At 58.5% G+C, this 22305-nt stretch overlaps 2 protein-coding genes across 2 annotated transcripts in view; one reads left to right on the top strand and one right to left on the bottom strand.

Annotated features, from left to right (window-relative positions):
* The first annotated feature begins 6297 nt into the window (after window positions 1-6297).
* SPINT4 (serine peptidase inhibitor, Kunitz type 4) lies at window positions 6298-9999 on the top strand. The gene is made up of 4 exons (XM_030532874.1): window positions 6298-6479; window positions 6803-6979; window positions 8557-8724; window positions 8895-9999. The coding sequence occupies exons 1-4, from the start codon at window positions 6383-6385 to the stop codon at window positions 8903-8905; spliced, it is 453 nt and encodes a 150-aa protein (XP_030388734.1). The 5' UTR covers window positions 6298-6382; the 3' UTR covers window positions 8906-9999.
* A 2942-nt stretch (window positions 10000-12941) lies between these two features.
* LOC115635182 (uncharacterized protein ZC84.1-like) overlaps window positions 12942-22305 on the bottom strand; it is a 42084-nt gene continuing 32720 nt past the window's right edge. Inside the window, exons 13-20 of the mRNA XM_030533526.1 lie at window positions 21954-22097; window positions 18489-18635; window positions 17747-17896; window positions 17325-17471; window positions 17103-17234; window positions 15608-15736; window positions 15179-15316; window positions 12942-13050 (exon numbers count right to left, since the gene is read on the bottom strand). Of these exons, the coding sequence (XP_030389386.1) occupies window positions 13040-13050; window positions 15179-15316; window positions 15608-15736; window positions 17103-17234; window positions 17325-17471; window positions 17747-17896; window positions 18489-18635; window positions 21954-22097 (998 nt within the window). The 3' untranslated portion in view covers window positions 12942-13039. The remainder of the gene's footprint in view (window positions 13051-15178; window positions 15317-15607; window positions 15737-17102; window positions 17235-17324; window positions 17472-17746; window positions 17897-18488; window positions 18636-21953; window positions 22098-22305) is intronic.

A 22305-nucleotide genomic window follows, 5' to 3' on the forward strand; every position in this document is an offset into this window, starting at 1 on the left:
ATGGCAGAAAGAGATCTAGGGGTCATAGTGGACCACAAGCTTAATATGAGTCAACAGTGTGATACTGTTGCAAAAAAAGCAAACGTGATTCTGGGATGCATTAACAGGTGTGTTGTAAACAAGACACGAGAAGTCATTCTTCCGCTTTACTCTGCGCTGGTTAGGCCTCAACTGGAGTATTGTGTCCAGTTCTGGGCACCGCATTTCAAGAAAGATGTGGAGAAATTGGAGAGAGTCCAGAGAAGAGCAACAAGAATGATTAAAGGTCTTGAGAACATGACCTATGAAGGAAGGCTGAAGGAATTGGGTTTGTTTAGTTTGGAAAGGAGAAGACTGAGAGGGGACATGATAGCAGTTTTCAGGTATCTAAAAGGGTGTCATCAGGAGGAGGGAGAAAACTTGTTCACCTTAGCCTCCAATGATAGAACAAGAAGCAATGGGCTTAAACTGCAGCAAGGGAGATTTAGGTTGGACATTAGGAAAGAGTTCCTAACTGTCAGGGTAGTTAAACACTGGAATAGATTGCCTAGGGAAGTTGTGGAATCTCCATCTCTGGAGATATTTAAGAGTAGGTTAGATAAATGTCTATCAGGGATGGTCTAAACAGTATTTGGTCCTGCCATGAGGGCAGGGGACTGGACTCGATGACCTCTCGAGGTCCCTTCCAGTCCTAGAGTCTATGAGTCTATGAGTCTCTGGGCAGAGGGTGCTGGGCAGAGAGGACTGTGGGAGGTTTGGCAGAGCATGGTGGTTCTCAGCCTGTGACCCACAATGATAAAAGGTTGAGAACCACTGGTCTAGGCAGACTGGCCTTGTGCACTGCTTGCCAAAACCATTAGACCATCATTCGATCACATATCCACAACTCGTACTCAGCCTGCGCAGCCTGCACACAAGTGTGTTAACAAGTGTGAGGCACTAGTTTTCCAGTGATGTCTCACGTGCCACCTTTTAGCTACAGATCATGACACCAGTGTGTTAGCTGCAGTGAGTCTGTCTGGCCTCCAAGAGGTGCCCCCCGCAGGGAGAGCACTGGCTGAATCTCTCTTGTCGGCCCCCAGGCAGAGGGAGGGGACAAGAGCTCATGCTCTGGGGCACTGAAAGACAGGCAGGGGTGGAGGTTGCAGGGGGGCAGCAGGCCTGGGGAGGCCTCCCTTATTCTGCCCCTGGTCCTTCCTCTTTGCCAGGGCCCCCATAGGGTGAGCAGGGGGAGAGGATTCAGAGAGGTCCCTGGCTTTTACCTGAGTCCTGGCAAATGGGGATCCCTGTGCCTGCTCACAGTGCGGCCAGGTGCCTGGGTCCCTGCGGGGTGGGGCAGGGTAAGCGAGAAAGGGTGTCAATTTCTCTGTCTTTGCCGAGGAGCCAGTTAGATTTTAAAGCTGAGGCATGCTGGTAGGGGAAGTGTGATAGGCAATACCCCTTTGATGGAGCGTTAGCTCACGGACTGAACACTAGCGTTTTTTCAGGGCAGTGTTTAATTTCAACAGGATTTCTCAAACCAGGACACTGGGTTATTCTTAACCAACCTACTCACCCAGAACCACGTCAGTGCAATCGACAGATCGTTCACCACGCAAGGGTAGACACAACCACTGGTACAGGTGTGTACGACACACAATACAGTCTGGCCAGCAATTATCACAGACTAGGGCTGAGGCTCAAAGGTTACACCAAGGACCAATGTAATTACCAAGATTTCTTATTACACTGACTTATGATCAACTCTCAGCTCTTCAGTATCGAGCTGGCTCCTCACACCTCCAAGGTGCCCTTGTCTTTAAGGCACTTTGACAAGGGTGGGCCCTGCAGTTTGAATGGACAAGTTCAGACTAGCAAAAGCAATTGCTTCAAGTCATTGATTTCAGTCTCTCTTAGCCCTGCTCAGCACTACCAGTTTAGGTTGAATTTAGCAGCGTTAAATCAATTCAATCCTGCACTCGTCCACACGACAAAGCCATTTTCGATGACTCTTAAAATCGATTTCTGTGCTCCTCCCAGACGAGGGGATTAGCGCTGGCACCCACAGTGCGACACTCCGGAAGTCGATGCTAGCCTCGGTACTGTGGACGCACTATGCCAGCTTAATGTGTTTAGTGGGGACACACACAATCGACTGTATCAAATCGATTTCTAAAAAATCGACCTAACTTTGTAATCTAGACATACTCTTAGGCCGATTTGTTTGGATGTATAAAGGAGTTAAAGTGGAAACTCTGGTTACTTGGTGTCACGGAGTCCCTGGGCGATGCTCTGGAACTGCTCCCCACCAAGCCAGTCAGGACTTTGGGGAGCCTCCTCTCCCTTGGAGCAGACTTGTTCAGGGCAAGAAGCTCACACAGCTTCACCTCCTGGGTCTCTCCTTGGAGCATTCAGCATCCTCTGCCCCTCCGTGCGCTTCCCACAGCGAGTCCACTCCAGCGGGGTCCTGGGGAAGCCACCGGGTCCTGCACCCCCACTTTGCAGTCAGACGTGACTCTCAGCCAGCCAGTAAAACAGAGGTTTATTTAGACGACAGGAACACAGTCCAAAACAAGTCTTGCTGGTACAGACAACAGGACCCCCTTTAGTTAGGTCCATCTGAGGCCCCCAGGGAGGCCACAGCCCCGCTGGGAGGCCCGAGCCTTGGGGCTCCCCTCCATTTTCCAGCCAGCTTCCAAAAAACTGCCAAAACCCCTCCACGGCCAGGAACCCCCTCAGTGCCGTGTCTGAACACTTCCTCACAGTAGTTTATGGGGGAATTAGGAATACAGGAACTGCCAGATGAAGCAGATCCTGCTGTCTTTAGATGTTCACCTGTGTGTGTGTGTGCTCTCTGCATGCCAGCCCAGCTTTGTGCAAATATCTGGCACAGCAGACCTTGATTTAACAACCCAATGACCACAAGATCCGCTAAGGTACGAAGGCACCCGGCCAGGTTTATTGTTGACAGAGCACGGTTCTAGCTCCCCAGATCAATGTCTAGTTACACTAGCACATGTATGCCTGTAACAATGGATGCAGCTCATGAATGGGGGGGCTTTCCATTCCTGCCTAGTCCGGACAGAGACACTCCTTTTGAGACTCCATTTAATACACCAGTACAAGTTACGTGGTGCCCCTCTGACAGGGTTAGTTACTCTTCCCTGATGCGGGTTGCTACCACCTAGTACTTTGTACATGTTGGTTCGATCAAAACATCTCTGTCCATTATACTGTCATCCTGACCTTCCCTTTAGGAGGGATCCGTGCATTCTCGCTACTTTCAGGAGTGTGTTTATACCATACTTGGTATCGGGGTGTTCTGGTACCACCCTTCTGGAATGTGTTCTGTGCCCAGCACTTCTTAGGAATGTGTGTTTCTGCAGTATCAGCCCTGTTCTTGCCAGATTCTGTGAGCAGGGTCTGCCTCTCGTTCCTGTACTTTAGCCCAGGCCTCAGCCCTCACAGCGGACCTCTGCTACAAGGGCTTATGTCTCAGGCTCTCTTTCTACGCCACCCACTAGCCCTGTGTGTCAGAGTGGCTGGGCCCTGCTGGTCAGAGGAAGGTGGTGGGCTGTTATGGAGCAACAAGCCAGGCAATGTTGGTGATGGGATGTTGGATGGGATGAGATCTGAGCTACTGCAGAGAATTCTTTCCTGAGTGCTGGCTGGTGAGTCTTGCCCACATGCTCAGGGTTTAGCTGATCGCCATATTTGGGGTCGGGAAGGAATTTTCCTCCAGGGCAGATTGGCAGAGGCCCTGGAGGTTTTTCGCCTTCCCCTGCAGCGTGGGGCATGGGTCACTTGCTGGTGGATTCTCTGCAGCTTGAGGTCTTCAGACCACAATTGGAAGACTTCAATAACTCAGGCATAGGTTAGGGGTTTATTATAGAAGTGGATAGGTAGGGTTCTGTGGCCTGCTTTGTGCAGGGGGTCGGACTAGATGATCACATTGGTCCCTTCTGACCCTAGAATCTATGAATCTATGAATGTTCTTTCTAAACCCTCGCAGCCAGTGGCTGGCTTACGGCCTGAAATGAGGGTTTGTGCCTGACCATACTGAATGTAACCCTGGATATTTTCATTAATCACAGAAATACTTCAGCCTTTCTTTGAATCCTACGAAGGTCTTGGCTTCAGTGCTATCTTGTGGCAGTGAGTTCCACAGGTTAGCTATGTGGAGTGCAACTAAACATTTCCTTGCATCGGTTGTAATTATTGTTATTGCACCCATGTGTGGTGTCCACAGGCCCGTCTGCACCTGACTCGGTGGCTCCCACAGGAGTTGGGTGTGGGTGACTCTTGGAGCCTGTGTTTGCGATCAATTTGGATGTGCAATTGCCCACCTGCTCAGCACACACAGTCACCACAGTTGTGAGTGCATATAGGAAGATTTCACCTGGCAGCCTATGGACACAGACACCTGCGGCATGTACACACACACCCTCTCTCTCTCCTGGGGACTGTCCAGGGAAATGTTTGAATGCTTTGTTCATGCAGCAACCTGTGCTGCTGGTTGAGCTGCAATTCTCAGGGCCCACACCTTTGAACAAACCTAGTTAAAACTATCCTCAGTCAGTGCCAGGTTCTGCCCCACCCATGTTAGTTGTGAGCTATTTATTGCTGGGGGTGTGTGGGACACCTCCCCACGGTGTCAGGGACACAGCTGCTCTCTGGGAGGAACCATGCACAGTTGGGCCAGCCTGGGGGGAGGGGGGAAGGAGATGGATGCAGGGGACCTGTGCTTGCTCCAGATCCAGAGGGACTGGAGTCTAGGGAGAGGCTGGTGGCCATGCCACTTCCCTGAAGCACAGGCCTATCTGGGCTCAGGTGAAAAGAAAATACAGGGTGTGAGGATGAGACTGATTTGAGTCCCAGGCTCTAGAGGGGAGGAGGCTGCTGGCCTGGATCGTGTCCTTCACCCTGTTTGTTCTCCCTCCCTGCAGCCTGGAAGCTGAAAGGCACAAAGCACATTAAAGCCTCCCACACAGGCATGTGAGCGCGTGGGTGGGAATGAAGGGTGGTGCCAGGGCTGCTTCTTGTACATGGGAGATCCCAGGAGCCCTGCTGAGCTGCTGTGCCTGGGGCTGGGGTCTGTAAACGGGGCTGGGATACTGCTGGGGGAGCCGGGTTGTGGTTTTGGATGTTGATGGAGCTGGTCCGAGACTCTTCCCCGACCGAGTGCTGTAGAATAAATCCGCTGAGTGTCGTTCCCTTTCCATCGAGCTAGGACTCTGCTAGTAAAGCATTGGACTGCCTGTCTCCAGCCCTCCATCCCCAGGGGTCCCAACACCTAAAGATTCAGCCCTGTGCCACATCAGCTGCGTTACATGGATTTTCTTGGAGCTGAAGTAGAATCCCAGGCTCCAGCCTCCTGCGGTCTCCCAGCGTGTCCCGTTGCTGCTCACGCTGTGGCATGCCCAGGGTGAGGAGCTAGGCCAGGGGTGGCCAACCTGAACCGGAGAAGGAGCCAGAATTTACCAATGTTACAGTAACATGTTAGCAGCCCCCAGTCAGCTCCTTCTATCACGATCAGCTGTTTTGTGATGTGCAGGAGGCTCGGGGGGAGGAGGAGGAGTGAGGGCTCGTCAGGCTCCGGGGAAGGGGCAGGGGCCTTGGGGGACGGGGTGGAGTGGGCTGGGGCCAGGGGTTGAGCAGTGAGCACATCCTGACACATTGGAAAGTTGGTGCCTGTAGCTCCAGCCCCAGAGTCAGTGCCCAGACAAGGAGCCACATATTAACCTCTGAAGAGCCACATGCGGCTCTGGTGCCCCGGGTTGGCCACCCCTGCGGTAGAGGCACCCAGCTGTCAGGGCTTGGTCAATATCCACCCCTGTACCTTTCAGGGAGTGGCATGTGGTTCTGGGGAGCCCTGTCCCCTCCACCCCAGCAGCCTGTTCTCTCTGCCCAGCTCGGAGGGCATGAGCAAAGCCTTGGGCCCAAACCACTGCTGACGGTTGCCTGTTTGGCTGCTGGACCCCTGACCTGGGGCTGGACCGCTCTGCTGGGCCCATCCTCTGGGGCCCAGTGCACAGGGTCTCAGGAGATAACCAGGGTGCTCTGCCGCTGGGGGGCATTTTCCTTCCCCCTCCACCCCCAGCAGCCCTGGTGACATACAGCCCAGAAATGAGGCTCAGCACAATGAAGATCCAGTTCACAGGAAGAGCCTTGGCTTCCCTGTGCCACTGGCCAGCTCCTGCCCTTTGCCTGCTCTCCCCAGGTGACCGCGCAAGGCTTGGCTGGGCAGGGTGGATACCTGGGGCCACTTACAGTGGAATGGAATTAGCTGGGAGTCAGACTCTGACAAGTCCGGACAGGCCACCTGGGAGCCGGCCCCTCCCTGTGCTGCGCCAGCCCTGCTTGCCTGACAGCTTAAATCTGCCCTGCCTCGGCCCGGAGGATCCAGATTCGGCATCACAGCACCATGAAGTCAGCTGGCGTCGTGCTTCTTGTGGCCCTGCTCTCGCTGTGGGCCAAGCTGCCGGCTGCGTCTGGTGGAGACACGTCGACTGCAGCGCCTGGTGAGTGCTGAGAACAGGCCCTGCTGTGCCAGCGGACAGGTGGCTACCCCTTGGGGCGTTCAGCCCTGGGACGAACTCCCTTCTGTGGAGGATGGGAGTGGCGATGGGGGCTGGATTGCCGTGGGAGCTGCCCACCCATGCGCTGTGGAGGACATGGGGCAGACGGTGGATGTGCCGGGGGGGGGGGCAGTGCCTAGCCAAACCAGCCCTGAGACCCATCTGGGGATCCCCCCCCGGGCTCAGCCCACTGTCCCCATGCAGTGTGGAGTTGTGGATCTCTGCAGCCCCCTGGTCAGCACACGCTGACCCGTCTGTCTTTGCAGCTAAGGATGGTTTCTGCTACAAGGTGGCCCCGGTGGGCGGTGTGTTTGATGGGGAGAACTGTGCTGCCTGCCTGGGGAACAACTCCTGCTCCACCTGCTGCACCGACGCCGACTGCCCCGGCAGTGAGAAGTGCTGCCCGGACGAGTGTGGCTACACCTGCCAGATGCCAGTGACAGGTACGGGGGGTCCTGGCCCCTGCACCCCCTAGCTGGGAATGAGCCTGTCCCCTCAGGAACAGCCAGGGGGCTGCACCGGTCCCCCAGAGCAGAGTGCCCGGCCCGACGCCAGAGGTGGCACTGGATGCTCCGTTTCCATAGGGAGGCTGCGGCAAGGCGGGGTGCAGTGGCCTCCTCCTCCAAGCACAGGGAGCTGGGCTGAGACTGTGTGACCCCCCCCCCGTCTAGGGGAGCCCTGAGTCCATCATCCCCACGCCCTGCCCCAGGACCTGGTCCCATGGCCATGCCTGCAGGGCCTCTCGCTCTCACATGCTGCCGCTCAGGGAATGCGCTGACAGGTGCACTGGTGCAGGCAGAGCGCAGCGCGGGGTGGCGGGGAGGGGGATGGTGGTGACAGTCGTGGTGCTGGTCCTTGTGCAGAGGCTCAGCTGGAGGATGCCCCCCCCCCAGTCCTTTGGAGTGGCTCAGAGCACGGCCGGATGGCAGCGCAGCTAATGCACGGGTCAGGGATGGTGTCCCTAGCCTCTGTTTGCCAGAAGCTGGGAAGGGGCCACAGGGGATGGATCACTTGGTGATTCCCTGTTCTGATCACTCCCTCTGGGGCACCTGGCGTTGGCCACTGTCGGAAGACAGGACACTGGGCTAGACGGACCCTTGGTCTGACCCAGTCTGGCCGTTCTTATGTACCCGAGCCCTGCTGCACTCGCCTCCAGCATTGCTCCCCACAGTCAGTCCCCTGTGTAGACGTGCTGGAGGCACTGGCCGCTAGCTGTGCAGAGGGAGAATGGAGCTGGGCTTGCCCCATGATTTGGAGCTGGGGAGCCTCCCAAGTCTGAGTGCTTTATGGGGGTAAATCTCAGATGTTTCTCTGCAGCTGTAGGTCCGTGGCCACTGGGCCGTTCTGAGGCGAGTTGCTCTCTGGGTGTAGGGGCCTCATGCTGCCTCCCCATAGTCAAGGCTGCGTCTGATCCCTCCTTGCTCCCAGGGGTGGGAAGTCCAATGGTTCCCAGTCACTCATTCATCGGGGAGTGGCCTGTGGGGTGAAGCTTATGCCCGGGAAGCAACTTCTTCTCTGAGAAGCCGTGGTCCCTCCCCAGCTGGGACGAGCCCGTCCGACGGGTCCAGCTACCTACTGATTAACTCGCTCCAGCTCTTGGCTGGGCGGATGCTGCCCTCTGCATGGGGTACCTGGCGAACGGGCTGGACATTAGCAATGCGCCCACTGCCATGGCAGGTGTAACGCTCACACCAGCAGTGGGCACGGCTCCGGCTTCCCAGCACATCACCCCTTTGCGCTAATGGGCAGACACACCACTGCAGCCAGCCCGTGCCTGTGGGACTGGCCCTGACCCTTGGCAGGAGGCCTGGGGTAGCCGAGCTGGCACTGGGGGAAAGATGGGTCTGATGCCAGGTATGATCGTGCCCATGTGCATGGTGCCAGGTGACTGGACGAGGAGCATCTGCAATAGAACTGCCCTGCTGCCCGCCACCCCCACCCCACTTCACAGGCCCCTCTGAGTGCAGAGGCAGTTGGATCGTCCCCGTCTCCCTCTCACAGCCCCCCCTTTGCTCCGCAGATCTCTGCCACCTGCCGTCTGTGTGCGGCTCTTGTAAGGCCAGGTTCCCGCGGTTCTTCTACAACTGGTCCAGCCAGGCCTGTGAGGAGTTTGTGTACGGCGGCTGCGGCGGCAACAAGAACAACTTTGAGACGAAGGAGGAATGTCTGCAGGCCTGCAGGACGCCTGGTAAATGGAGCGTGCAGCCCAGGGCTGGCTTGGGACCTGGGCCTCTCAGGGCAGGACTCAGTGCCCAAGATGCCAGCAGGCCTCCAAGTCTGGGAGGGAGGGGGAGCCGCTGGGAAGGAGAGGTGCCGTGGGCACGCCCTGGGCCTGACCCCACTGCCTTTCTGTTGCAGGCACTGCCTAGCCCTCGCCGGCATGGTGGAGCCGAAGAGGAAGCTGCTGTTCCTGCCTGGTGACCGACTTCCTGGGAACAATTTCTGTCCCTTTCTGCAGGAAACGACTCTCCCTGCCTGGGGAGCCCAGACCTTGCTGCCCCGGAGAGTGCAGCAGGGTTTGCCTGGAGGCAGTTGCATAGTCTCCCAGGTGCAGAGCCAGCCCCTGCGGCCCCCAAGCTGGCCCCAGCCCCATTACCGTTCTGCAGCTAGGGACGTGTGTGCTGTCACAGAGCCAGGCAGGGGCTGCTAGCATAGCCCAGGCTTGCCTGACTGATAGCACCCACCACGCTGCCCTGCACAAACGCCCCTTTTCCTGGGACCTCGCAGGGCTCTGTGGGGTTAAATACAAGGACTGACTCTTTCCAAACAGAAGTAGGTCGTGTCACTCCCACCCTTTGGAAGGGAGGGAGCTGTGCATGCACCTCTGGCTGGAGTGCAGACTCTGCCACCGCTTCCATACTGGAGGGGGCTGGGGGCGCACTTGGACTCCAGGGCACATTGGGTGGTGGGAGTGCAGAGCTCCACGGAGTGTATAGGCAACAGGGCCCCCTGCGAAGGCCCCACCATGATCCTCTTCCTCCCTGCCTGCTGCTCTGCACCTTCACTGCAGTGACTCTCATGCCAGCATGTGCTTTCCTTGAAGTACCAGCTCCTGGAGTCAGGGGAGCACAAGAATCTCAGCTTCATTTAAAACAATGGCTGTGCAGAAAAGCCTGAAATCATAGCCGGGGCACGAACAACAGCCCCTACGGCAAAGAACAAGGCTCAGTGCTTACTACTTTGGACAGTCTCACGAGTTTCTAGTTCTTCTGGCTGGCAACCCTGCCACTCTCCAGTCTCATCCTTCGTGTCAGAAGCCCCCATTTTTATCTGCTGGGCCTGCTGTGTTCACCCACCCAGCTACAGGAAGAGGCAACCTGGTTAAGCTAAGGCACTGGGCTGGCAGCCAGAAGACTTGGGTTCTAATCTCTGCCCTGGGACTCTGGGCAGGTGTGACGAAGTGGGACTGGTTTTAATGGCTCCTCTGAATACTGTGTGGGGGCCTCAGTTCCTGGCCAACCCTCTGGCAACTAATGGCCAGGCCCTCCCCCTGCAAGGTGATGCTAAAGGTGTTGGAGACAGAGAGACCAGGTGACCTCCTGGCCCGGGAAAGAGAGACACAGCCCAGAGAGGAGGGGCTGGGGTGCGGGTTGGTAGTTTTGGAAGCTGACTGGGAAATGGAGGGGAGCCCCGAGGAGGCTTGGGCCTCCCAAAGGGGCGGTGGCCTCCCTGGGGCCCCAGATGGACCTAACTAAGGGGGGTCTTGTTGTCTGTACTGGCAAGACCTGTTTTGGACTGTGTTCCTGTCATCGAAATAAATCTCTGTTTCACTGGCTGGCTGAGAGTCACGTCTGACTGTGAAGTGGGGATGCAGGACCCTGCCTGGACGGACTTGCTGTGGGAAGTGCACAGAGGGGCTCTGCTGAATGCTCCAAGGAGAGACCCAGGAGATGAAGCTGTGTGAGCTTCTTGCCTAGAAGACAGTCTGCTCCAAGGGAGAAGAGGCTGCCCAAAGTCCTGACTGGCTTTGTGGGGAGCTGGTCCAGAGCATCACCTGGGGACTCTGTGACAGCAGGTCTCTGTGCTTCTATTTCCCTGCCACCCTTGTCTTGCCTGGGTGGGCGGAGTGTGAGCTCCCTGGGTCAGGGGCTGTCTCTTATGCATTTGCACAGCATTTGGCACAAGGGGCCTGATCCCAGGGGGAACCTTTGCCTTCCACTATAATAAAAATAAACTGTCATCCCCCTAGACGGGGTCTGGTGCCTTATCACTAAAATAGCACTAGCAAATATTTCTAGAGGTGCAAGGGCATTATCACCCCAGAATGCTCAGCTCCAGCACAAAAACTCTCCTTGAAAAGGGTTACTGCAAGTATGCTGCCATGCCTGTCTCCAAGCCCGCACCAGAGCTGGCCAGGGAGCAGCCAGGAGACCCCATCCCAGTAGAAGGAGTTGATGTGTTCTAAATCGGTGCATCACCCACAGAGGGGTCTTATAGCAGCAAACAGAGATGCTGCCAAATTCGCAGCTCAGGATGCGACCCGGACCCGGAGCCCGAGCCCGAGCCCGAGCCCGAGCCCGAGCCCGAGCCTGCCCCAGCCCCGCAAACCTGGGTAGGGCCTCAGGAGATGAATTTAAAGGCTCTGGCTCCACCCCTCCCCTGGGAGAGTCCACTCAGACAGGCTAGTGGAACCAGCTTGCCAGGCAATGGCAATGGGGAAACCAAATCAACACCCCCCGCTCCCCTGAGGTGGCAGGTCTGTTCTGCTTCCACTCACAAGAATCCAGCCCATTCTGGGCCTGGCTTCTCATTAGCAGGGCAGACAGCCATGCACACAAAGCCAGAGCTCCCCTTCTGGACCCAAATGGACTCTTCTGATCTGTGATTGGTGAGGCTGGAGAAACAAACCCTATAAATAAAGGGGGGTTCCCCTTCCCTCCTTTGCTAGGGCTTCTGGTGGTGTGGGAGTGGCTGCTTCCCAGGCCCCGCTCGCTTGAGTGATGCTAGGATGTGTCTGGGGCTCCTAGGACAGGGTCTAGCAGCAGCTCTGGGGGATTTGCTTGTAGGGAGTGAGGCCTGAGCCCAGGGCTCAGTAGAACTGGCTGGTTCAAACACATGGGCCAAAGGGAGGTCTCTTCTGGGAGCTTTAGAAGGGACTTGGGAACACATGGAAACGGGTCATGCCTGGAGTTTGGGTTCTGTGCAGGGCAGCCATGTCAGCTGTGCCATTCTGCTGAAACATGTCCTCAGCTCTGTGCCTTTGTTGATCTCCCTGCCTGTCCCCCTTTCAGGGCTTGCTCCGAGGCTGGAGCTTAGCTCAGCCCTGCTAGGCAGGGGGTTCGGTTTTGTGATGGTCAGGGGTTGGGGTTTCACAGCTGTGAGCTGGGATCCTCTCCCAATGGCAAGTGAAACCACAACAGCCTCCTAAAGCACCTGAGGGCAGCTACTCACAGCCTAGAGAACTGGGGAGATGGCCAGGCAATGGGCTGGGAGGCATGGTGGGAGTGCAGACCCCCTAGAAGGGGCAGTGATGGGGGGAGAATAGGGGCAGTTTTTCAGAAGATTTCTGGTGGGGGGACATGGAGAGCATTGCCTGCCTCACAGAGCAGCATGAGAAAAACGACGCAATTATTGCTTTCCTAACGATTGTCTCCCTAGTTGGGTGGGGGAGTGAAGAATAATGGAGCCTACAGCCCTAGTTAAGTCTGGAGGGGACAACTGCCCCCCTTGCCCATAGCAACTGATGTCCCTGGAGGATACCCCCTTTGTCCTTAGACTGCTGCTGGGTTGTTTTAGGGCAACTGAGTGCTGCTGCCTGGCCTGATGCTTCCTGGGGAGCTCAGGACCCGGGGGGCCCCATGGGCAGCCCCCAGCAAAGGTCTGTTGCCTTTGTTTGTCTACTTGGGCTCGGTCTGTTTCATAACCATGGTGGCTCAGCTCTGACACCGCCTGGTGCCCAAGCTGGGGAGCCGAGGGGATGAGGACCAGGAGTGGGAAGCTGAGCTGGAGCAGAGCTGCAGTGCGTGCCTGGGTTCTGGGGGGAGAGCGGTCTGCTCCCACCTGGCTACGGGGGCAGGACAGGAGGCACTTGGGGGCAGAGCCAGCAAGTGGCTTGCCTTCAGTCTGCATAACGGCTCCCAGGGCAGGACTCCTCCTGAGCCTGCACCCCTGTGCCCTGTTTTCCCGCGGCTCACCAGAGACGCTGGATGGCAGAAGCTCTGCTGAGGTGGCAGCAGGCATGAGGCTGCGTCTCTGCCCCAGGGGCTGGCGTCGGGCCTGCAGGTGGCTCCGCTCTGTGGTTCCAACAAGGCGGATTTGAGGAAATCTGGCACCTTCTCCGCTGCGCCCCCAAAGGGAACCGATGGGCAGGCTCACGGCTAGAAAGCCTCGCTCAGCAGGGAACACAGGACTCGGGCCTGGGCACTGGCACTTGAGTTTATTGCTGGGGAGTCTGTAGTGGTCTGGAGGTTACATTGGCAGAGCAGGCAGGAGAGGGCAGGGCCAGTGAAGGGATTCTAACGATGGGCTGTCCCGTGATAAAGGTGCGGCTTCCTTTCAGCTCGTTATACAGCATCTGAAACACAAACAAGCTGAGTGCTCACAGCACAGGCGGGCTCCAGGGCACATTTCTCCAAGCTTTGGGCACAGACTTACCCCTTTCCCTGCCCCACATTCTGCTGAACACCCCATTTCCCCCAAAAGCTCCTGGGGACCCTGTCCTGGCCCCATTCCAGCTCTGGGGGGAGGAGGACCCACGGGTTGGGGGAGCGTCAGGCTCTGCACCAGCCTATGCCCAGTTTCCCTGTCCCATAGGAGAGCTGGGAAGCAGCCAGGTCCCTGGTCCTTCCCTGATGAAGCAGGTCCTACACTGGGCCAGTTGGGCGGGGTGTGCCACCCCCAGCTGCTGGCACAGATCGCTGCGCCGGCCTCACTCCTATCCAGGGGCACCAGGCCCTGCTTCATCAGGGAAGGACCAGGGACCTGGCTGCTTCCCAGCTCTCCTATGGGACAGGGAAACTGGACATAGGCTGGTGCAGAGCCTGACGGCTGGGACCTTCTCCCGCCCAGCCCCCATCCTGCGTCAGCCTGTGGCTAATCAACTCTTTCCCCTTCTCCTGCATCCCCTGCGGCTGGAGTTACTGTGCCCTAGAGATTAGCTGGAGGGACCCAATCTGCTGCTGGGGGGGCGCTTGGCACTTGGGGGTAGGAGGAGCAGTTTGCAATGGTCACTGGATTCCCTCCTCCAACTGCTTCTCCCCATCCCAGCCCTGCCCCTTGCTCCCCGTTGCCTCCTCTACCACAATGCGCCCACGATGCTGAGGGCCCGTCCTGGCTCCGCTGGGAGCTGGCACCGGGGAGTGACGTCCTTAGCAAGGCCCAGCCAGCCAATCAGAACAAGGCTCTGGGCAGTCAGGGTCCCCAGCCAGATCCTAACCAACCCCTGGGTGCTGGGATCTGTGGGTGCTACCACGCGAGTAGGCCCACTCGCACCCGGGGCCACAAGCTCCCTAACACACCCCCGTACAAGGCCGTCTGGTCTCCTCCTGCTGCAGAGAAGCCTGGGACCTGCCCACCAGACTCAGCAAAGTGTTGACACGCAGCCCCCCCCCGGAGTGTGATGGTGACCATATGTGCCCTGAGAGGAAGAAGTGTTGCTTTAGGACATGTGCCATGCGCTGCATAGAACCAGAGGAAGGTACCAGTCATGCAGCCAATCACCGCGCATGACTGGTACCTTCCTCTGGTTCTATGCAGGAGGGAGTCCAGTGACCATTGCAAACTGCTCCTCCTGCCCCCAAGTGCCAACCGCGCCCCCCATCAGCAGATTGGGTCCCTCCGGCTAATCTCTAGGGCACAGTAACTCCAGCCGCAGGGGATGCAGGAGAAGGGGAAAGGGTTGATTAGCCACAGGCTGATGCAGGATGGGGGCTGGGCGGGAGAAGGTCCCAGCCGGCAGGAGACTTTCACCCTAAGAGGGAGGAGGTTAAGCTGTGAGAACTCTGCCAGGTTCAGGAAGGCCATTGGTGACCCGTGTCATGGCCTGAGCTGCAGGATGAATGGGGGTGTGCATGGGTGCACCTGGGGTGGCTCGCCGGTGGGCTCCCTCAGGCTCCTGATGGGAGTTAAGACGACACATAGGAGATGCACCCTCAAAGGGCCCTCTGCTGCTGCTGGCGACGCAACCCGTCTGCGTGGCGCCTGGACTCTTCCAGATGGGGCGAGCTGGCTCACCCTCATGGCTGGAGCTCCCCCTCCGAGCTGCACAGTGTCTGTGTCCATAAAACTTCCGACAGGCCCCCACGGTTCCCCCAGATCCTGTTGACTTCCCACTGCCGATCTCTGAAGGATCCGCCCAGACCCTGCCCGTGACGCTGGGAGGATCCACACCTCCCTGCTGGTGGCACAGCAGTCCAACAAACGCCATGGCAAAGAGGTGAGATGCCAGCGGACCCAGCTGTCGGTGCTGGGCAGGGCCAGTCTCCCTCAGCTTCCCAGCCCTTGTTCTCACAGAAAAGCTCTTGGTGCATATAGCAGGGCAGGGAAGGAGGAATAATTTCACAATGTTTGGTGGTGGCGCCGAGAGGCCAGGGCCCTGTGGTGCTGGGCGCTGGCCACACACGGGCCCTGCCCCGAGAGCTCAGAGTCGGCGTGTGGGGCAGAGCTCAGCTCTGGAGACGCTAACACTGAGAGATTAAATTTACCTGCAAAGATCGGGGACGTGCAGACGTGACCACACCCATTACTGCAGCACTTCTGCCCCCTGGGACACTCCTCATCCTCCCTGCATCGCTCCACACAAATGCCTTTCCCTTGGGGCTCTGGACAAAGGCCGGGTCTCTCTGGAACATAGAACAGCCCCATGACATGGGCTCAGGCTCCGGCCCGCAGCATCTTGAGCTGGGAACCTCCCCATGGGAAGAGGACCCAGGAAAGCGAGAAGCAGTTTGAGTAGAGACGCTGAGCCCCTGGGCCTGGGGGGCAGCGGGATCATCCAGGGCTGGTTACTGGGGCTCGAGTCCTGTCCCTTCCCTGAGTGACCCTGACCCCTGCTCAGCTAGGGGCACATCCCCAGGCCCTGCATGGACGGGACTGCCCGCATCTGGGGTAGGGCTGACCCAGCCTGAGCTTACCTCCAGTGATTGCTGTCATGCAGACGTGGCCACATCCATTGCTGCAGCACTTCTGTCCTCTGCGACACTGCACATCAGCAAAGCACAAATCCACGCATGGCCCAAAGCCCAGGGGACTCGGGCAGACGCCTGCAACACAGAGCGGCCACGTGCCCATGAGAGACCTGGCCTGCTGGACCCTAGCAACTCCAGGTGGGAAGAGGGGACCTGAGGGAATTGGCCCAGCCAGGGTGACGGAAGGCCCCAGAGCGCTGCCCTCTGGGTGCCCGGGAGACCCTTGAAGGGGCCCTTCCACTTCAAAGCCCCAGGCCTTATCTTCAAAGTGCTCAGGGCCTGGGCCCTGCACGTCCAACCAAGCCTAGAGCGCTGGGATGAGGCTGGGATGGAGCTGCCCTAGAAGGGTAAAGCTTGTCTAGGCGGGAGACAGAGCGGCTTTGGGGCTGGCCCCAGACTAGAACAAGCTCCCGCAGGAGCGAGGGGCCACCCAAATCTCCCCCCTGCCTGGGGCGCTGCTCCGACCAGCCTCTCCAGGATAAACACAAAGCAGCCTGAAACGACCAGAATAAATGAGCAACACCACCACAGCCAGCACAGACCCTCCCCTGCCCGGGGAGCAATCCAGCCATGGGACAGACGTCAGGCCTCCCGCACTCCAGGCATGAGGTGTCACGGAGTGTGGGTGCCAGGGCCCTGCACCCCTAATTCCTGCGATTCATCGGGACTCTCAGCCAGCAAGTAACACAGAAGGTTTATTAGACGACAGGAGCACAGTCCCAAGCAGGGCTTGTAGGTACAACCAGGACCCCTCAGCCAGGTCCCCAGAGGGTAGGAAGCTCATCCCTCAGCTTTGGGGTTCCCTCCACTTCCCCAGCCAGCTCCAAAACTAAAACCCCTCCAGCCGTCTCCTTCAGCCACCGCCCCCTGCTCCTCCTCCAGCCTTTGTCCAGTTTCCCCGGGGCAAAAGGTGTCACCTGACCCCAACCACCCTCCTGGCACAGGTTACAGGCTCAGGTATCGTCGCCCTAGTATCCCATCACCAATGCAGACAGTCTCAATAAAACTCTCAGGCAACATTCCCAGGCCAATCTGCCCGCCTCCATCACGCCCTCTGTCACACAAGGGAAGGACAGAACCTGGCTGGGACAGAGCTTGACCTGAGCAGGAACGAGGGTCCTGGCCAGGAGAGAAACACCCCTGCCAGCCCAGCTTCGGCAGAGAGACTGACCTCTGGGACAGGCGGGCTCGGTCAGCGCTGACGGGCAGGGCAGGACTCCCTGGAGGGGGCCTGACGCTGAGGGCTAGACCGTCACATCAGCCCTGCATGGCCTGTGAGCAGTGACTGCACAGGGAAGCCTCCCTTGCCCACGCACAGCGATACCAAAGCTCCTTTCCCTGGCATGGGGCCTCGCTCGAGTGGTGCCCCTTTGCATGCTGGTCTGTGGCCTGTGCAGGCCCAAACTCCATGCTGCCCCCTAGGCTCTAGGTCTAGCCTCACCTTGGGAGACGTCCTGGCAGACGCGGCCACAGCCATTGCTTCTACATCTTTGTCCTCTGGGACAGTCCTCGTCAGCCCTGCACTTGTCCACACAGGCGCCCGTGGGGCCATCCCCAGACTTGTCCTCGCTCTCTGTAAGACAGCAGGGGGCCCGGACACCCGATCACAGGGGTGCGCGGAGTCCAGGGAAGCCCAGGGCCGGGGAAGGGAGCGTGCCCATACCTGTGCGCACTGCCACGCATTCCCGGCGGCACCCCGTGTCGCAGCACTTCTCGTGTCTCTCGCACACGTGGTCGTCCAGGCACTGGTTTGAATGGCGCTGCCTCGGGTCGCTGCAGGCCTTTGCCCTGGGACAGGCACCGGGATGCTCTGTGGAGTGGGAGGGGATGAGAGAGGGACAATGAACCGTGGCAGGCGGGGGACCCTCCACATCAGCCTGTATTGAGAACCTTCCATGGGGAGGGTCCCAGCCAGACTCTCAGCCCCCTCCAGCCCAAGCTCAGTCCTGGCTCCTGCACCCCCATCCACCCTGTCTCTGCTGCACTGCCCTGGCACAGGGTCCTTTCTCTCCCTGGACTGCCAGTCTGCCCCTGGACGAATGGGGCTGGCCCCTCTGGGGAGGTCTCTGCAGCCTAGCCGGTTACCTTTGTAGTGGGGGCCGCAGCGCATGGCGCAGCCGGCGAAGCAGCACTTCTCCTGCCTGGGGCAATCCCGGTCATGAGCACAGGTGTCCTGCTCATTGCACGGCACCAGTGTTTGCCAAGGCTTCTGTTTTGGGCATGTGCCGGGTTTCTCTGATGAGAGAGGGGGGAAGGGCAGGTTTGGAGGCTGCTGGATAGAGGGTGCCACAGTGGGTACCCACCACATCTCCCTAGGGCAATTGCACAGCCAGCCCGGCCATCCTGCTGCACCCACCGGCCTCTCGGAGCTGCACTGGGGGATTCTTAGCGCTGCCTCTGCTGGCACCTGGCTCTCCAGCCTCGCCCTGGAGTCCAGAGGTCTGATGCACCGGGCTGCAGCTCTCCTCCCCACCACCCAGCCGTGCTCAGCAGCGGCACATCCTGACCCGGGGGTGCACAAAGCTGGGGAACAGCTGCTTAGCAGAGGTTTCCACATCTTGCGCCGGGCACCCCTGTGCTAGAGCGGGGGCTCCTGGCCCATCGGCGCGCTGCAAGCCCTGTGCTCTCTGGTCACACTGGAGCACAGGCAGCACCTGGCGTAGGGGTGGGGATGTCCTTGCACATGGCCGCTGGCCATCACAGCACAGAGCATTAACCCTTTGCATTAACTCTTTCCTGCTGGGGATGCACTGGCAGGGCAAGGGAGCTCCAGTGGATGCTAACGGGGATGACAGCCCCATGCCCCAGCCCCTGCTGCTCTAGTTACCTCTCTCTGGGGCCTGGCATGTCCGGCCACACCCACTGTCACAGCACTTCTGGTCCCCCGCACACTCCTTGTCCTCTGCGCACGAGGACTTGCACCAGGGGGAACTGGACGGTATCCCGTCTGTCAGGGGGCAGATGCCGGGTTTCTCTGGAAAGCAGAAGGCAGAGGAATGAGGGGGCTCACTGGGGTCTATATAACCCTCCCTACCAGATCCACTGGCTCTCCTGTGCCTAGAGCGAGCCAGGTCACTGAGCCCCACCGCTGAGACGACCACTCTCATCTGACTCGTCACGGGTTCTTCTGTCGTGATGTCACGTTCCCGACTGACTCGTCACTGGTCGTTCTGTCAGGATGTCACGTTCCTGACTGACTCGTCACTGGTCGTTCTGTCGCGATGTCATGTTCCCGACTGACTCATCACTGGTCGTTCTGTCGCGATGTCACGCTCCCCTCTGACTCGTCACTGGTCATTCTGTTGTGATGTCACGTTCCTGACTGACTTGTCACTGGTCGTTCTGTCAGGATGTCACGTTCCTGACTGACTCGTCACTGGTCGTTCTGTCGCGATGTCACGCTCCCCTCTGACTCGTCACTGGTCGTTCTGTCGCGATGTCACGTTCCCGACTGACTCGTCACTGGTCGTTCTGTCGCGATGTCACGTTCCCGACTGACTCGTCACTGGTCGTTCTGTCGCGATGTCACGTTCCCGACTGACTCGTCACTGGTCGTTCTGTCGCGATGTCACGCTCCCCTCTGACTCGTCACTGGTCATTCTGTTGTGATGTCACGTTCCTGACTGACTTGTCACTGGTCGTTCTGTCAGGATGTCACGTTCCTGACTGACTCGTCACTGGTCGTTCTGTCGCGATGTCACGCTCCCCTCTGACTCGTCACGGGTTCTTCTGTCGTGATGTCACGTTCCCGACTGACTCGTCACTGGTCGTTCTGTCAGGATGTCACGCTCCCCTCTGACTCGTCACGGGTTGTTCTGTCGCGATGTCACGTTCCCGACTGACTCGTCACTGGTCGTTCTGTCGCGATGTCACGCTCCCCTCTGACTCGTCACGGGTTGTTCTGTCGCGATGTCACGTTCCCGACTGACTCGTCACTGGTCGTTCTGTCAGGATGTCACGCTCCCCTCTGACTCGTCACTGGTCGTTCTGTCGCGATGTCACGTTCCCCTCTGACTCGTCACTGGTCGTTCTGTCAGGATGTCACGCTCCCGAGTGACTCGTTACTGGTCGTTCTGTCGCGATGTCACGCTCCCCTCTGACTCGTCACTGGTCGTTCTGTCGCGATGTCACGTTCCCCTCTGACTCGTCACTGGTCGTTCTGTCGCGATGTCACGCTCCCCTCTGACTCGTCACGGGTTGTTCTGTCGCGATGTCACGTTCCCGACTGACTCGTCACTGTTCGTTTTGTCGCGATGTCACGTTCCCCTCTGACTCGTCACTGGTCGTTCTGTCAGGATGTCACGTTCCCCTCTGACTCGTCACGGGTTGTTCTGTCGCGATGTCACGTTCCCGACTGACTCGTCACTGGTCGTTCTGTCGCGATGTCACGTTCCCGACTGACTCGTCACTGGTCGTTCTGTCGCGATGTCACGTTCCCCTCTGACTCGTCACGGGTTGTTCTGTTGCAATGTCACGTTCCCCTCTGACTCGTCACTGGTCGTTCTGTCGTGATGTCACATTCCCCTCTGACTCGTCACTGGTCGTTCTGTCAGGATGTCACGCTCCCGAGTGACTCGTTACTGGTCGTTCTGTCACGATGTCACGCTCCCCTCTGACTCGTCACGGGTCGTTCTGTCGCGATGTCACGTTCCCGACTGACTCGTCACTGGTCGTTCTGTCGCGATGTCACGCTCCCGACTGACTCGTCACTGGTCGTTCTGTCGCGATGTCACGTTCCCGACTGACTCGTCACTGGTCGTTCTGTCGCGATGTCACGCTCCCCTCTGACTCGTCACTGGTCATTCTGTTGTGATGTCACGTTCCTGACTGACTTGTCACTGGTCGTTCTGTCAGGATGTCACGTTCCTGACTGACTCGTCACTGGTCGTTCTGTCGCGATGTCACGCTCCCCTCTGACTCGTCACGGGTTCTTCTGTCGTGATGTCACGTTCCCGACTGACTCGTCACTGGTCGTTCTGTCAGGATGTCACGCTCCCCTCTGACTCGTCACGGGTTGTTCTGTCGCGATGTCACGTTCCCGACTGACTCGTCACTGGTCGTTCTGTCGCGATGTCACGCTCCCCTCTGACTCGTCACGGGTTGTTCTGTCGCGATGTCACGTTCCCGACTGACTCGTCACTGGTCGTTCTGTCAGGATGTCACGCTCCCCTCTGACTCGTCACTGGTCGTTCTGTCGCGATGTCACGTTCCCCTCTGACTCGTCACTGGTCGTTCTGTCAGGATGTCACGCTCCCGAGTGACTCGTTACTGGTCGTTCTGTCGCGATGTCACGCTCCCCTCTGACTCGTCACTGGTCGTTCTGTCGCGATGTCACGTTCCCCTCTGACTCGTCACTGGTCGTTCTGTCGCGATGTCACGCTCCCCTCTGACTCGTCACGGGTTGTTCTGTCGCGATGTCACGTTCCCGACTGACTCGTCACTGTTCGTTTTGTCGCGATGTCACGTTCCCCTCTGACTCGTCACTGGTCGTTCTGTCAGGATGTCACGTTCCCCTCTGACTCGTCACGGGTTGTTCTGTCGCGATGTCACGTTCCCGACTGACTCGTCACTGGTCGTTCTGTCGCGATGTCACGTTCCCGACTGACTCGTCACTGGTCGTTCTGTCGCGATGTCACGTTCCCCTCTGACTCGTCACGGGTTGTTCTGTTGCAATGTCACGTTCCCCTCTGACTCGTCACTGGTCGTTCTGTCGTGATGTCACATTCCCCTCTGACTCGTCACTGGTCGTTCTGTCAGGATGTCACGCTCCCGAGTGACTCGTTACTGGTCGTTCTGTCACGATGTCACGCTCCCCTCTGACTCGTCACGGGTCGTTCTGTCGCGATGTCACGTTCCCGACTGACTCGTCACTGGTCGTTCTGTCGCGATGTCACGCTCCCGACTGACTCGTCACTGGTCGTTCTGTCGCGATGTCACGCTCCCCTCTGACTCGTCACTGGTCGTTCTGTCGTGATGTCAGTTATGGGGTTACTTGTTTTTGCAGGCTGAGCCCTGGGATCCCTGGGCCCTGTCTCTCTGCACAGACATGGTGGCTCCAGGGCCCTATGCCTGGGATCTTGTCTGAGAGCCTTGGGCACATGCCTGGCTGGCATATCCCAGCCACCCCAACAAACCCACAGGGACTGGCTCTGCTCTGTCTCTCCCCTGTAGCAGTAGCTGGGGGCTTCTTCCAGGATCAGCATCTCACTGCCCTGCTGGGAGGCCGCACACGACCCCCGGCCTTGCCCAGGTGAGGGGCTGCCCGAAGGGCAATCTGAACCATGCCTCCTACCTTCAGAAGGAGCCAAGCACTCGTAGTCGCAGCCGCGCAGGCAGCACTTCTGGTCCCTGGGGCACTCGCCGTCCCCTTGGCATCTGGCTTCACAGTCATAGCTGAAGTAGAGCCCATTGTGCACGGGGCAGAATCCAGGCTTTCCTGGGCAGACAGAGGCCAGGGGCAGTCATGGAGCTGGCAAGAGGGAGGCCAAGACAAGGCCAGGGGATGAGGGAGGGGTCTGAGCCCACCGGGGCAGGACTGAAGAAGGGAGCGTCCCTGGCCCAAGCTGCCTGTGATCAGGTGGAGGGGCTAGGCGCTAGAAGCCAGGTGCTGCCGACGTGGGGAGTGTGGGATGCTGGCCCACTGG

The sequence above is a fragment of the Gopherus evgoodei genome, chromosome 14 (assembly GCF_007399415.2).
Source record: "Gopherus evgoodei ecotype Sinaloan lineage chromosome 14, rGopEvg1_v1.p, whole genome shotgun sequence".
NCBI classification, from domain to species: Eukaryota; Metazoa; Chordata; order Testudines; family Testudinidae; genus Gopherus; species Gopherus evgoodei.

Bases quoted from the DNA above. Each gene is read 5' to 3' on its own strand.
- SPINT4 (XM_030532874.1), top strand. From the start codon at position 6,383: ATGAAGTCAGCTGGCGTCGTGCTTCTTGTGGCCCTGCTCTCGCTGTGG. The intron at 6,480-6,802 runs GTGAGTGCTGAG...CTGTCTTTGCAG, and splicing joins CACGTCGACTGCAGCGCCTG to CTAAGGATGGTTTCTGCTAC. The intron at 6,980-8,556 runs GTACGGGGGGTC...TTTGCTCCGCAG, and splicing joins CTGCCAGATGCCAGTGACAG to ATCTCTGCCACCTGCCGTCT.